Here is a 16,513-nt window from a genome sequence, read left to right as displayed (position 1 = left end):
CCATGGCAATGGGATTCCTGTAAGCCTCAATCCTTGAATTACAGTCCTGTAATATGATGATAATAATGAAGTTTTAAATATATTTTTTGGAATTAGAGGATATTATCAAGATTAATAAGTATATTATAATATGAATATACTACAATATTATTGTTTCGGAGAATGGAATTGGGGAAGAAGAAGGAATGCTGAGTTTGTTGAGATTTGTTCGGGAAACCCAAATCATTAGTCAAAGGAGCAAAATAAGGTTAGTACATTTTTTTTGCCCACGAGCAAAAAAAGCAGTTATTTCACCCCAATTTTTAATTACTTTAATAAAAACTATGTATAATTACTAGTTAAAATTGATGAGTCGAGTATTGGTAGGAGGGAATAAAAAAAAGGCGCCTGTTTCAACATTTTAAAATCAATTAATTTTTCATTAGGATCTTAAAACCTACCAACAACAATAGAAAATCTAAGAGAACATCATTTAAGGTAGTGTAAATTTTCTAAAATATGCGCCCATATAGAGATACGAGGAATTTAAATCAACATTATGCAGAAATATTAAGTAAGATTAACTTATAAATAATATAGGATAATTTATATATGGATAATTACAGTAAGTCTCTTGTCAAGATGGAGTCCTAAGTATATTTTACTAATGTAATAAAGAGAAAATGTGACAAAAATGTAATTATGATAAATAAATTTTTTAAATGCCTAAACTGAGTAAAGGTAGGTTACATGTGAGGTTATAATATATAGTGTATAAATTGTGTGTAAAAGAGAAATAATTTGACTGGTTTTTATGTTTTTGACTTATTAGGTGGTTATTGTATTTTGGACTTAATAGGTAATTAAACAAATGTGAGATATACTGATTAACAAAAAATAAGTTTACCTAATGATTTTAATGTTGTTCATAGATGTATATATTTGACCTGGGCAGAATAGCCTGTATGGAGTTTTTTTAAAAGGGTTAAATGTCTCATAGTAAATTAAGGTAAGGTAAATTATAAATAATAATGTTAAATAATTGAATTGATTGTAGGATCATACAAATAATGGAAACTTTTGTAATAGATGTCCATGAAGATGGCCGAATTGGCCGAAACGTTGGACGTGTAAATGAAATAAATGTTTTGAGACTAAAATTTGGATAGTGTGTTGAATTATTTAGTAATAAAAAAATTGCCAGTCTCAAGAAAGAAATTTAAAGATTATAAAGAGATATTTAAGTTCAATAGTTCCCCAGATATAACTTTTTTACCAGTTTTCATAAAATATTTCATAAAAAATGTACTGAAAGATCAGTAATTAGTGAATTTATTTTGAGAAATTTGTATCTCAGGTACCATTCTACGTACAGGTGTCTCTTAGTACTCAAATTAAAGATAATTTAATGTACTATAAAATAGTTTATGGCGTTTATATGCGTTGGTTGTTTTTATTAATTGTTTTTATGATTTTTGCTCAAATAATATGCGAATATTATGAAAACTACTACCTTTACGAAGATAAGTAAAATGAACTACTTTATTGTAAGTTAAATTACCTGTAGTTTGAATGGTTACTGTACGTCTCATGGTTACTGAGATTAATTTATTTATAAATCAAAAATTTTATCAAAACTAGAAATCAACATTTTGTGAATTTATTTTGTCAAATATCATAAAAAATATTATTGTTTTCTATTGTTTGAGGCAATTGTAACGATGTGTGGTTCCGAATGAAAAAATATATTTTTTTACGTTTTGAAACAGCCACCATTTTGTTTTCGCCCTAACTATACTTTGCATACTCATCAATTTTGACTTTTAATTATACATAGTTTTCATTAAAGTAATAAAAAATTAGGGTGAAATATATGATTTTTTCTCATCTTGGGGTCTTTTACTAATTATTCACTTACTTTTAATGTAATATAAATTGAATATAAAGACACGTGAAAGACAAATATATCAACTTCGGTTCAAAGAAATTTAATATGATGTACCTGTGAGTGGTTTCAAACTGAAGGGACATGATGGCTAACCAATTGACCGTATGACCCTAACTGGGCCAGAAAGCTCTGATTATGAAAGCTCTCTATGACTAATAATGCTCATATAGTAATTCTGTAGTGGGGGTAAATTAAGAAGAAAACTACTAATAATGCATGCCATCATGATCATCAGACTAGTGATTTATTCATGAAGGCTGTGGAAAAAACTTGACTCTAAATCGTTTTCTATGAATTATTCGAATCGCCTTGGAATTCATACGTGACTGAAGGTATAGAATTAAATTTTGATTTTATAAATTTTTGAGCTATTCAGTTTTCTCTGTATATTTAATACTTATTTAGGTAGTGTATTAATCCTTTTGCCTAGTGATATTAGAGGTTTCTGTAATTTAATTTATTGATATATATACAAATACATATACATATGTAATGTAAATACATATATATTATTGATATATTTGCGTGGTGTACTAGTAGAAAGAGATAGGCAAAAATTTTATTTATTGATAAATATTACAACCTCTTTCAAAAAAAATATTTTTTGTAAAATAAGTTCGTAGTGTTTTTTACTGATGATTTCAATAATAACTAAACTTCAGATTCTTTTAAATATTTTTAATCAATTATATATCACTCATTTCGATCTATTACATCCTGCTTCTTCGGGTAATATTTTAATTCCGTTCTCCCAGAACTTCTCAGATTTTTGCGCAATGAACTCCTCTATGCGCGTTTTGGAGCCCTGGAGCGAATTAAAGTGTTTCTCCTTAAGGGAGTTTTGAGGACCCTGAAATAAGTGAAAATTAGTTGGAGCAAGGTCCCCAACTCCAATAATTTATTCCGGGTCTGAGACACATAAGGACGGATATTATCGTGATAGAAAACTATGCCTTTGTGATCATAAGAAACTAATGATTCAAGACACTTGCATGAGATATGTTAAGCGTTTCTGTGATATCCCGTGTCGTAGAGTGAAGGGTTGTCTGTGACAAATGCTTGAATTGTCTCATCAACAGTTGAAGGACGACCCAAGCGCTTTGCGTCTTATAAGTCAAAATTTTCGGTTCTGAACCGAGCAAACCACTTACGGACGGTGCTTTCTCCTAAGGCAACATCGCCATACACACTGCAAATATTGTTAACCATCTGTGCACCAGATTTTCCTTTTTGGAAATAAAAATCATTAAATGAAGAAAATAAATTTTTTTCTATTTCATTTTGAGCAAGCCAAATACCACTTATAGATAAGGAATCTCGGTTGAAACTGATTCATAAAAGCACCTTAACTAATCCTTTTTTAGAATATTTAAACATTATTGACCTAGTAAGCATGATTTTATAAACACAGTGACGATTAAATTGAAATATTTGAAAACCCCCAACGAGCTTGTTGTTTAAAGGCGTAAAACTCTCTGGTCATCAACGCCTATGGCATGATAAAAGTAAAAAAAATAATTAAAAAAATAAATAAAAAATAATAATAATAAAAATCAAAGAGGAGTTATAATTTATAAAGAAGGCGATGTGCTTTTAAAAATTCAAATACTAATGTAATTTTAGCTTCCTCATCTGTGAGAGCTTCTGATAAATTTGAGATCAGTCCTATCCTGTTTATTATTGGCAAATAGTGAGTACATTCTTCAAAAATATGTCTAATCGTGAGAATGGACTGACAATATTTGCACGTTGGAGGTGGCAGTTTTCTGATCAGGTGAGAGTGCGTGAGGAGAGTATGAACTATTCTCAACTGACCCCAACTAACTTATTTTACAATCTTATATCTTAATTTCAAATTTTAGGCACTAATTTTGTCCATTTAAATTGGTTATTTTGCTCATTGTGCGAGGTTAGAACCAGTCGCAAATGAGGTTAAGGGACCCGGCTTAAACCTAGAATGGATATACTGGACAGGTTCATTGACGAGAGAAGGACTCGTTTAATTGAGGAAAGTAGCGCCACTGTTGGGAAAGGAGGAAGCAATGAAACTGTGTCTTTCTCTTTATAAATAGAATTATTTCCATCTGTTGGACAGTTATTTAGCGATAAGGAAAGCCTCGAGTCGTGTAATAGTAGAAAATAGCCAATACGAAGCTTGTGAATCGAGGAATCATTTGGTATGACTTTCAGAGATACATAAAAAGCAGGCTATTATTTTTTTTTTTAACAAAAATTATTTTTATTTGATAAATATTGCAATCCACCCCAAAATTAGACAATAAGTAATAGTGATAAATAATCACATTCACATCAAAATTAAAAAAAAAAAGTAAAATCACATAATTAAATAAAATTAAATAATAATATAATAAAAACACATTTACACTCTCGACCTGAGTATCCTGGATTCCATTCTATCTCGTATAAATAAGGGGTAGAGCAGGGCTCTTTGAGATCCCAGCGCAGCCCTTTTATCACGTCACTAGGTATGAGCCAGTGGATGTTGAGTAAGTGCGCTAAAGCCTCAAATTACATGCTTAATAGCACAGCTCACTCCAATAACCTAAAAAAGACAACCAAATCGAGACAACATTTCACTTTAATATATTTCAACATACTTTTTTTTTTCGGTTGGTTACAGACCTTGTAGATCATTGGCGCCCGAACCAAAATTCTCCACACCTGCTTGTCTTGGGCAAATTTCCAGTTCGTGATAGATTGCTTCGGCCACATGTCCCGCACATCTTTATATCATACGCCACCTTTCTTCATATCATAAGGTATTGACTGACCTGTCTCTGCAAATTCATTCACCGATTTCAGTAATGAATTTTATTATTATTTATTACCAAACAGTCCAATTAAAATAATTTGATTTTTTTTTCATGAACCAAAAGTTCTATCCGAACAACTAGAAAACATACTTTGGCATATATCATAAAAACTACTACTCCTACTAAGATAAAGTTCATGAACAACTTAATAGTACATTCAACAAGCCTTAGCTTGAGTGCTAATATACATCTATACGTTTAATGATTACTACTGATTTATCGTTGTGAAATGTTGCTTTTTAAAATGTTGTATGTCGGGAACTATTAAACGTAAACAGTGCTTTTGGGTTGATATTTTTTCTTTTTTGTTTTTTTTATTTATTGATATTTACAACTGTATAAAAAATACAACAAGTAAATTTGATCATAATAACATAATGATAATGATATGATACAGCATGTAGAGAATCTACTCAGTAGTAGAACTCTAAAAACATTTTACAATGTAAGGTCACGAGGCCATCGTCTTTTCAGGCACCTCGGAGGATTCCCAGGAATGGAAGAGGAAGCAAGTTTAGACGAGTTGATATTTTTAAATCTCATTTAAGCCCTAACAGAGCTGTTTGCTTTCAAAAGTTCCCGAAATAGGTTTTTTTTTTTTTTTTTTTTTTTAAACCAACATTTCATATATGTACCGAAATATCAATGGTCAATTTATCGTGAGAATTATATCTCAAGAACCATAAGAGGTACAGATGTCTATTAGAACTCAAATTAAACCTAGTTTAATGTGCTATAAAGTAGTTTATTACATATATCTTCGTAGTAGTTTTCATGGTAATTCCTAAAATAAATCAACCGATCAAAGTAAAAGATCGGACAAAATTTGATGTATGAAAAATTCATATCATATGCAAATGTAATAAAAACTACTCCAGCTACGTGCTAGTTAATAGCACACTAAAATATTTTTAATTTGATTGCTGGCAGACATCTGTACGTCTAATGTTTCCGAAGATCTTGTTTTTCATAAATCAATTTTTTTTCAGAACGACTAAGATTTATCATTTTCTAATTTATTATGGCAAATATCATGAAAACTACAACTCCTACGGAGATAATCGTCATAAACTACATTATAGCCCATAAAACTAATTTTAATTTGAGTTCTAATAGACATCTGTTCGTCTCATAGTTTCTGAGATAAAGATCTTTTTCAGTATACTTCATGACTGTTACTTTTTTAAAAAAATGTATCTCAGTAACTATCTTAACTGTACCTAGAAAACCTAATACAGCAGCATTTAAAGTAGAGTACTGGTCCTAAAATATGAGCCTAATAGAGATATTCAAATTCAATATTTTTTGAGATAGAGCTTTTTAAATAGTAACATTTCATAAAAAATGCACTGAAAAATCAGTAGTTAGTGAACTTATGCTTGTAAATCGATATTTCAGAAACCATTCGGCGTACAGATATTAACACTCACATCAGAGCTCGTTGAATGTGCTATAAAGTAGTTTATGACGTTTATCTTCGTAGAAGTAGTAGTTTTCAGGATATTTGACAAAATAAATTCACAAAAGTAATTTTGATTTATGAAAAAATATATTTCAGGGATCTAATTGGCATATAATCTAATGATTCCTCAGGCATAGTTTTCCAAAAATTAATTACACTATCGATTTTTCTTTATTTTGTTATGGAACGTTTTTTAAAAAACTGTATCTCGGGAACTATTAAACATTAACAGCTATTTTAAGGATAATATTTAGAAAAATTCTTCATCTTTAAATGATATTTTATGAGGTCTTCCAATGTTGAAGGCGATTTTAAAGATATGGAGCTCCAAATGAAAATATATAGTTGTCCGAACAGCCATAAATCAATTTATTTTAGCAAATATCATGAAAACTACTATTCCTACGAAAGTAAAGGTCATAAACTACTTTATAGTAAATTAGACTAACTTTAATTTGATTGCTAATAGACATCAGTACGTCACACATCCTGAGATATAGATTTCTCAAAATAAATTCTGATATTTCAGTACATTTTTATGAAATGTTACTTTTTAAAAAGCTATATCTCGAGAACAATTGAATGTAAATACCTCTATTAAGGCTAATATTTCAGCACTTTTACTCTTCTTTAAATAATGTTTTCTTAGGTTTTCTAGTTTTGTTGGTAGTTTTAAAGATATAGAGCTCGGAATGAAAAATTTATGTTTTTTAAGTTTTTGAAACAGCTGCCATTTTTCTATTCCCTCTACCTATACTTTGCAGACTCACCAGTTTTGACTAGTAATCATACATAGTTTTTATTAAAGTAATCAAAAATGTGGGTGAAATAACTACCATTTCTTCTTCCAGGCTCTTGTACTAAATCACTAGACGGAGAGATGTCTATCAGCACATAAATTAAAGTTTGTGGAACGTACTACATAGTAGTTTATGACACATCATGACGACTACTACTATGAAGGTGAGTGTAATAATCTAGCTTATTTCAAATTAAACTATCCTTAATTTTAGTACTAATAGGTATTTATACGTCGAATGTTTCCTGATACTGTTTTTGCACTTTAAATTCACTACTTTTTTTAAGTATTTATTTCATGAAATGTTACTTTTTAAAACAATGTATCTCGGGAACTATTAAAAATAAACAACTCTTTTTTAATCTCAACAAAGATAATATTTAAGAAAAAACCATTCTTCTTTAAATAATATTCTTTTATACTATCTTCGTTTCCAGTGTAGTAGATAATTTTTGGAGATATGCAGTTCCAAATGAATTTTTTTTTTTAACGGTTTGAAACAGCTGCCATTTTTTTATTGCCTAAGGCAGACTCATCAGTTTTGAATAGTAACTATATTCAACCATAGAGTTCTTTAAAATAATTTGAATTTGGGGTGAAATAACTGACTTTTACGTTACGGAGTTTTTTCAATTTGTCCTACTTGACGAAACTCTAGTTTCTCAAGTAGTTCTAATTCTTATTTGTAATAAGATATAAATAACATTAAATACTGTAATAAGGTATATAAAATATAATAAATGAACTAATATTGAGAACAGGTTCTTTAAAATATTACTTTGAGTACAAAAAACATCGTAAAGTATGACTCCAGTTGATCCAGGAGTTGAAGGTCAGCTTCTGGGATCTCTTTCTTATCTTCTTAAAAAGATAAAGTTCAAGGGCAAGGAGGCAAGTCACTGTTTATTTTCTCGTGCATTTTATCACTTAATGTCCTTGGCTTCTACATCCAGCGTAGGGATTTTTGTTTAGATGTTTTGATGCCATTCGAACTCTAAGTCACACACTGTGCTTTAGATGCAGAATCATTGATGGTATGATGCATCTATGTCTGCACTCAACAATCTCTGGATGCCATCGTTATATCAGAGGTAATATTCTTCTCAAGAAATGTTATTAGTAACTAAAGATATATATATACATAACAGAGTATGGTCGAATTTTGTCCACAATAAACTTTTGAATTACAGGACCGATGTACGTGCTGTTTTTTTTCAAAATGTTCCCTTTTTTTCGTACCCTTCAGTAAAATAAATTAGTACATCGTACATATATAATACATGAAATGTATTGTATATACTTTTACTGAGAGTCTTCTCCCTTTGATAGTCTTGTGGCAATATCAGGCTACGAAACGTTGTAATGGATTAAAAAAAAAAAAAATTACTATAGATGAGTTATTCATTTAAACTCATAAAATAAATATGTTTCTACAGTTTTTCCTACATTTCTTTAGTACCAAACGGACCATTTTCCAACACATGAAACTTTTTTAGCAGAGTAATATAGTTTAGCTATAGAATAACTTAATTTTATCACTTAAGCCTGGTACATAATTAATTTTAAAATATTAATCATTTTTAATCCTATTTTGTTCTGTATCAACACTATGTAATTTTTTTTTTATCTGCATTTCAATAAAAATCATCAATTGATTAGGTTTAATTATATTTTCAAAACTCTTTCTTTTAATAATTGTATTATAATTTATTTTATTGGTTATTTGTAGGGATTTTTCTATATTACTATTTATATTTATATTATTTTTTATCAGGTTGTTTTGTATTCTACTGTAATAAAATGTATTAATTCTTTTTTTTTTATATATAAAATTTCCAAGTAGAATGTTATATATTTGTGTTTTAATATTATTTAAACTGTAGTGTAGAGTAACTGGTGATCGGACGATAGCTCCGAAATGTAACGGATGAATTAAAATAAAATAAAAGAAATTTATTATGGATGAGTTATTTATTTCAACTCATTAAATAAATAAATATGTTTCTACTATTTTGCGTACCTTTCTTAAGAACCAAATTAAGTAAGTTATACACCTAAAAATTTTAGTTGAGTATTATCGTATAGCTAAAGAATAACGTATTGTTTCGTAATGAGTTCTGAAAAAGGAATATTCAATGAATCAATCTCAGGTTCGTGTACCCGCTTTTCAATAAATAATGACGTCGGATTTCCCATCAATCGATTTGATTTAAGGCAAGGTTAATGAATTTCACCTTGACTAATAAACGATACTAAGAGATCTCGTAAGAATCTGGCACCGTAATAGAAAATATGAGGGAATGTTTCTCTTTCATGAAAATATACTAAAAAAGAATAATTTCAGTCCATTTTTTCCCAAATGTTGAACTAAAGAGAATTACTTGTTTTAATCAAATATGTTGAACAGTTAATTTTTGTCCAAATCATCCTCCACTGGCTTTTAATATAATTAATTGACAAAAAATTATTATTTTTTTTTTTTTTTTTTTTTTTTTTTTTTTTTTGACTTGTCGATTTGTATTTTAGCTTATTTATTCATCAAATTATTTCTTTTAACTTATTTACACATTTAAGTATTTCTCTTAACTAACTTGTTTTTTTTTTGTTTAAATCTATATATTATTTTTATTATTTATTTATATGTTTTTTCTGTAAACTGATCTACTCCTGTGATAATGATAATTCCGTTTAATTTGTTTAACGTATCGAACGTGGGTAGCGAATCATAGGAGAGAGTCCTAGAGAGTGAATTTAGAAGAAATTTCTCAATGAAATTAAATAAAATTGTCAAGAATGAAATTGTTAAATAGAGAAAAAAAAAAGAAAATATTTGTATTTAGTGTGTAGAGGAGTATTGATTGTAAAAGGAATGGTTAGGAAAAAGAAGTTATAATTATTAGTATATACATAATATAATATATAATAATAATAATAATATACATATTTTATATATATCCTATCATGGATTGATTGGTATACTGTCTATTTTAGCAATCTAATGTATCTATGCAGAATGGCTGAATAAAGCATTTCTCTCAATGATGTGGTTGAGAGACAATTTTTATTTATCTTTATTGAGACTTACAACTGTACATTTAATAAATTTGATGTAAGTATTATGGAGTGATACAGGCGTGTAGAGAAACTACTCGTTGGTAGCACTCTAATGACGTTTTACATTAGCAGGTCTCGTGGCCATCTTCTTTTCAGTCTCATTGTCAGGAATGGAAGAGGAAGCAAGATTAGAAACTAGTGGGTTTGAGTAGTGAATTTAAAATTTAAATCTGAAACATTTAGCTTAAATTTCGTATAAATATTTAGTGACTAAAATAATTCATTCTGTGGATTCTTCATATTCTATTCGTGCAAATTATATTCGAAGTACTAATATGATGAATTTTAATTTTGGTAATTTAAAATTATTAATTCTACTATTTTATTAGCGTCTCTAATGGTTGTTGAAACATCGTGGTTTTTATAAATAAATAAAGGAGAAAAAAATGAAATATAGAAATCGAAAAATACCGATACAACACGATCTCATCCGATCGCATTCATACGAACACGGCTTACTTATGTTTTGTTACACTGTAAAATACGAATTTTTATAGTAAGTAAAAGTTGTAGGATGCACCCACTGAATCTGTGTTTTATTTTTATATATTTATAAACATATATCTGCACCGCTACACCCACGAAGGGGCGGGGTGCAATACTTTTTTAAGCACTATAACTAGACCAACGGTTGTGCAAGGAGGTGATTTGGTCAGAATCTTCCCCCAATTAAGCATACTCACTTTATGAAGCTTGGTGAACTCCGGAGGGCTCCCGAACCAACAGGGTTGACTCACAGCTTCAATTACACAATAAATAACTATACGTTTCATATACGAGCACTTGGAGTTATTAGTGTTTAAACTCTAATCTACTCCTCTTATATATGTATAATTTAAAAAAATATTTATTCTGATACATTATATTGTTCAAAATTAATTAATAAATATAATTGTAAAAAAATTATATTAATGTACAAATTTTCCCTAAATTTGTTCAATGAATCATTTTTGGATGCTCTGTATTTATTAAATGAGAGGTTATTACTTTTTATGCATTCCTAAATTATTATTGATAAATATGTAAAAAACATTAAAATAAGTAAAAGCATGTTATATTGTACTAAAAGTACAAATTTTGAGTGGTAAAATAGCGCTTTTTTGGTATCCAGATGACTTGGTATTATGGGGTGACGACAAGGAAACTATAAAATTAAATACAACCACGTTGTTATGTTGATAAATAAAGTAAAATTGGGTAAATTAAGTACTTTTTTGCTTTAAAACACTTTATTAAACATTACATTAATTATATTATGTATTTTTGTATTAAAACTTCAATTTTATTTCCTTTCAGAATCCTGTAATGATGTACTAAACTAAAAAAAATATTTACTGGTGTAGATCGCTCATATTTTTGAAGGTCATGACGGCAGTAATCGTACTAGCGACAAACTGTAACAGATTATATTAATTTTTTAATTTATATTTTATACTTGAATAAAAAAAAAAAAATAATATGTCCTCATAAGCAAGCACTCAGTATATATAGAGCAGATTTAGTTGGGGAAATAAATTAGTATTATTTGAGCAACTTTATGTTTTATTTCTTTGTTTCCTTTTTCCTTTTTTGTTTCCTTACTTCATGTAAATGTAAATATAAAGTTTATGTGTGTAGTAGGGGGCTAAGGGATTCTAAATCAACCTGTTATTTTGGCCTTCTGAAATGTCGCATTTGAGATCATTTATCATATTCCAAAAAGTAGTTGTTTTTTTAATGTGTTTTTGGGTTTGAATTAATATTAAAAATCTTAATTCGTGACCTCAGTAGATGTCCGGTTATTTATTTTAATTAAGAAAAGTATGAATATTTTCTTTATTTTTTTATATTATTCTTAATTCTTTGGAAACTATCTACTACTCAAAAAACAAGAAAATATATATATTTTTTTAATGCAGAGTAAATTTTCTATTTTTTTAAATGTATTTATTTATTGATATTTATAACTGTATTAACATAAAACTAAGTATAATAATACATAAATAAGTATACAAATTAAGTAAATATGGTGTTAGATTAAAAAGATATGATACAGACACAGGAATCTACTAATTGGGAGCACTGTAATAAAATTTCTTCGGTAGAAGGTCTCGAGGTCATTTTCTTTTCAGGTGCCTCAGAGGACAAGGAGAAGAAGTAAGGTTAGATACTAGTGGGTTTGGGTAGTTAGGGAGTTTATAATGGAAGGATTGATATCCAGTTTGGGCTAGGATTGGATTTTACTAGAATTCAATGGATTAGTGGAGTCCCAAAGCTCAACTCCGTATGTTCAGATAGGTCTTATTATAGTCATTTGTAATGGATTGGAAGTTTATACCGTTTTTAAAGTAATTTCTAATAGTTGGTACCAACATGCAGTTTCCTGTCTTTTCTGTCTTGTGTGTGTATTCCAAGCTAGTCGTTTGTCCAGATGTAGTCCAAGGTAACGAATCTGTTTGACTGTAGGCCAGTCGGGTGGTTTGCAACGAGTAAAGATGATTTGATGGGATTAGTTTGGATTTATTTTAATCTCTCAATTTCGAAACCTTTCTTCGATGGTAGCGATATAGAGTTGGAGAGTTTCAGATACTTTCAAAAAATTTGAATTCAATTAGAAATGTACATGTTAAACAAAGAGATTTATATTTTTCAATACATCTTTACAATCCAAAATCCTTCGTAAAATCCTCAATGCTCCTTATTTTGTTACTAATAAAACCATCTATAAAGACCTAAATGTTCCCTATGTAACCGATCTAGCCCGAACCCGATATCATTCCTTCCATAATAAACTCCCTAACCACCCAAACCCACTAGTTTCTAACCTTGCTTCCTCTTCCATTCCTGGCAATCCTCCGAGGCGCCTGAAAAGAAGATGGCCGTGTGACCTTATATTGTAAACTGTTTTTAGAGTTCTACTACTGGGTGGTTTCTCTACATGCTGTATCATATCATTATGTCATTATGATCAAATTTACTTGTTGTATTTTTTATACAGTTGTAAATATCAATAAATAAATAAAAAATATATATTTTTCAATACAAAATATCAACGTGGGACGAAAACGGTTTTAATGTTAGAAAAATTAAAAACTGAATCTCCACTCTTATTAATCATTATCGATATTAATTATTACAGGAATGTTAATAAGTCGGGAGATATGTCAGGATATTTTGTGTGTATGATATATTTTTGTAAGCTACTGATTCCATTTAAAATTTCTTCACAAATATTTTCTGAGTAATTTTGGGACCTGGATGGGTAAGGTATTAGAGAAGCTTCTGTACAAATTCAAAAAAAATGTTCTCTGTTTTTGGCCCATTTATGAGGAGTTAACAGCTATTTAATTAAAAAGTCTAACCTACACATCTGTGCAAAATTTTAAGAAAATTCTAAGATGGTAAGGCTCGATAAGGACTTTTAAGGACTAAATGTATGTATGAATTTCGTACGGTAGTTTCTTAGATATTGAGAATCCAATGTAAAATTAACCAATATTTTAGAAGTTTCTTGAAGGTCGCAACTTCAGGCTATTAATGTCAATCTAAATCAAAAACGTATCAAAAAATCAGAAAAATTTGACCTTTTGCGCTTTGAAATTGCTTAGTGTTTTTTACTAACACAGGAACGAGTCAGTATGAACATTTCTGTTAGATTCAAAATGTCCGACATCCAAAAATAACGGAAGAAATTATTCAAAGATCGGGATAAAAATTAAATTATTATTTATGACAGTATATTAAAAGGAACAAACAATACAGAAATATGCATACCATAAATATTTGAAATCTATAGACAAAAATGTATAACAGATATTTTTTTTCTTTTTATAAATATCTTTATTATTTCTATATATATTATTACTTTTATATTCATATATCCTTTTTCTTATCACTGGCATTTTTTTATAATTATTACTTTCAGCCTAATGTATTTATTTATTTTATTTTTTGTATGCATTTATTTGTGTTTTTTGGATTTTAATTGATTATGTGGACGACCATGTTTGGTTTTTATGTATTTATGTATTTTTTACTATATTTAAAATGTTTATATAATTTTCCTACTTTTGAATATAAATCTGTTTTATGTTAGATGAAAAAGTTTTAAAATTAAAATAATGGAAAAATTAACCAACGTACAAAGTGCGATAAAAAGTGAGAAATAGGGAAAAAAATAATAAATAATAAAAACAAAAAACATGAATAATTTTAGCTGAAAATTCATTTTTTTTTTTATAATGTGACTATTGGGTGAAAAGTTGTTTTATGCTCTGATTATTTATATTAATAGGCTTAAAGGAAAATGTTCTTTACCAATGTTAAGTATGTTGTGTATGCTGTGAATGAGGCAACTCAATGAACGTAGTTGGCATGGCATATTTAACAAAGTGTTTTTCTCTCTACTGTACAGTACATGAGTAAATCAGATACATTTAACTTGATAAATAATAACTATAACAAAGGGATTAGACGAACTGTTCTACAGAGACTTCATAGAATATAGTTATTTAATGTTTGATTGTATGAAATAAACCAACGCTATTAACACAAGGATAAGAAAAAGAAAAAAAATTACGAGAACTGCCCAGAAAGTAACAGACGTTTTAAAATAAACAATTCACAAATTGAAAAACTCAAAGTTTAATATATACATTTGAAAGGTACACTCTTAAGCTATTTTTCTACATAATCGCCATTCAAATTGAGATATTTATCATAACGTGGCACAAGTTTTTCAATACTCTCTCTTTAGGTGCATCAGTCCCAAGCACAGTAGCCATGATCTATCTTGCTGACAGTGATTGCAAACACTCTCATGGTTTCTTGGGAGAATGTGTGTGGGCGCATCCATCGACAGCTGTTTGTTTCACAGTTGACATGCTTCACCCAAGTCTCTTCCTCGGTTACGACAAGTTCCAGAACTGCATTACCATTTGTGTTGTATTCTTGGAGGAAGGTCAGTGCTGCAGCCAGTCCTCGGTCTCTTATGGTCTTCCGTTAGAAACCCACCGAGCACAAAGTTCGAGGTAACCAAGCTCCTCCACCACAATTTGATGCACCAAACTCCGCGAAATTTGGGGAAAATGTTCCGACAGTTCTGTAATTGCGAAACGACGCCTTTCGCGAACTTTTTCATCAATTTGTATTCCCAGGCCATCCGTCCCAAGGCTAGAACTACCACTGCGGTCCTCATCGTGAACACTGCTACGGCCATTTTTAAAATCAATGTACCATTGCCTCATTGCATCGCGAATTACAAATGGAGTCAATAGATGATTATATCAAAACAGTTCATGAAGTTCCACTCCCAGTTGCCGACAGTTAAAGGAGCAGTGACCTACAACCTGGGAAACCCAACCTCAACCCGAAGATTGAAGCCCAGAGAGCTGCAGGGCATTCTTTTATAAATTTTTAATAAATATAAAATTAATTCATAGTCACAATACCTCTATTTACTTATTATTATTCATTTTATTTATTCATTATTATTATTATTTTTATTTTATTTATTTTCTCTCTTTTCTTTTCTCTTTCCTTTATGAAATTAACTTGTTTCTTTTTACTATTAGACAATTGTTTGTTTTATTTAAGGTTACCAATATCATTATTTTTTTTTTATTAATTTTACTTTCCTCTTTTATTAAGAAGCATCATTCTTATCTATTTATTTTGTTATTATTTTTTTTTCTTTTAATAAGAACATTTTATATAGTTAGGGGTGTCATTTGTACCTCCTCATAATCAACTTTTAAAAAAAAAAATATATATATATATAATATAAGTTATATCAACCATGTAAGGCCCACCAGGCCGATCTGGTATAAAAATAAAATATAATAATAATACCATTGCCTCACTCGGCTTTCACAAGTGCCGGGATTTTCTACAGAGGGTGTATTGAAAAACTTTTGCCATGGTATAATAAATATCTCAATTTGAATGGCGATTATGTAGAAAAATAGCTTAAGAGTGTAACTTTCAAATATATGTAATTTTCAAATATATGAGTTTTTTAATTTGTGAATTGTTTATTTCAAAACGTTTGCTACTTTCTTCACAGCTCTCGTACTTTAATAAAAGGGTAGTGTACTGTAAAATGCTAGCAAAAAATAAGTTCTAGATTATAAAACAGACCTCAGTTTCTGATCCCAGCTTTAAGCATAAAAATATTTATTTTGAGGATGAGTTTGCAGTATTATTTTTAATTTAATAAATATCTTCTGAAGATTTGAGTTCTAGAGTTCAAAATAAAGATCTGTTAGGTTTAGTACATGCCTATAATTTTAATTCTATGCTATATGTATGCTGTGAATGAGGCAACTCAATGAACGTAGTTGGCATGGCATATTTAACAAAGTGTTTTTCTCTCTACTGTACAGTACATGAGTAAATCA

The 16,513-nt window shown here is 29.2% G+C and overlaps 1 protein-coding gene and 1 long non-coding RNA gene across 2 annotated transcripts in view; one reads left to right on the top strand and one right to left on the bottom strand.

Moving 5' to 3' along the window:
• The first annotated feature begins 643 nt into the window (after window positions 1-643).
• On the top strand, window positions 644-11,517 carry LOC136795685 (uncharacterized). The gene is made up of 3 exons (XR_010843321.1): window positions 644-988; window positions 7,075-7,186; window positions 11,433-11,517. It is a non-coding gene; the product is annotated as an uncharacterized lncRNA (long non-coding RNA).
• LOC106680639 (odorant receptor 13a) overlaps window positions 11,361-16,513 on the bottom strand; it is a 23,147-nt gene continuing 17,994 nt past the window's right edge. The window contains exon 7 of the mRNA XM_024360663.2: window positions 11,361-11,530. Within this exon, the coding sequence (XP_024216431.2) occupies window positions 11,468-11,530 (63 nt within the window). The 3' untranslated portion in view covers window positions 11,361-11,467. The remainder of the gene's footprint in view (window positions 11,531-16,513) is intronic.

The sequence above is a fragment of the Halyomorpha halys genome, unplaced genomic scaffold, assembly GCF_000696795.3.
Source record: "Halyomorpha halys isolate HHAL.00 unplaced genomic scaffold, Hhal_1.1 Scaffold272.1, whole genome shotgun sequence".
Lineage (NCBI taxonomy): Eukaryota > Metazoa > Arthropoda > Insecta > Hemiptera > Pentatomidae > Halyomorpha > Halyomorpha halys.
Note: the sequence above shows the minus strand (reverse complement) of the source record. Positions and strands in the feature narration are given on the sequence as shown.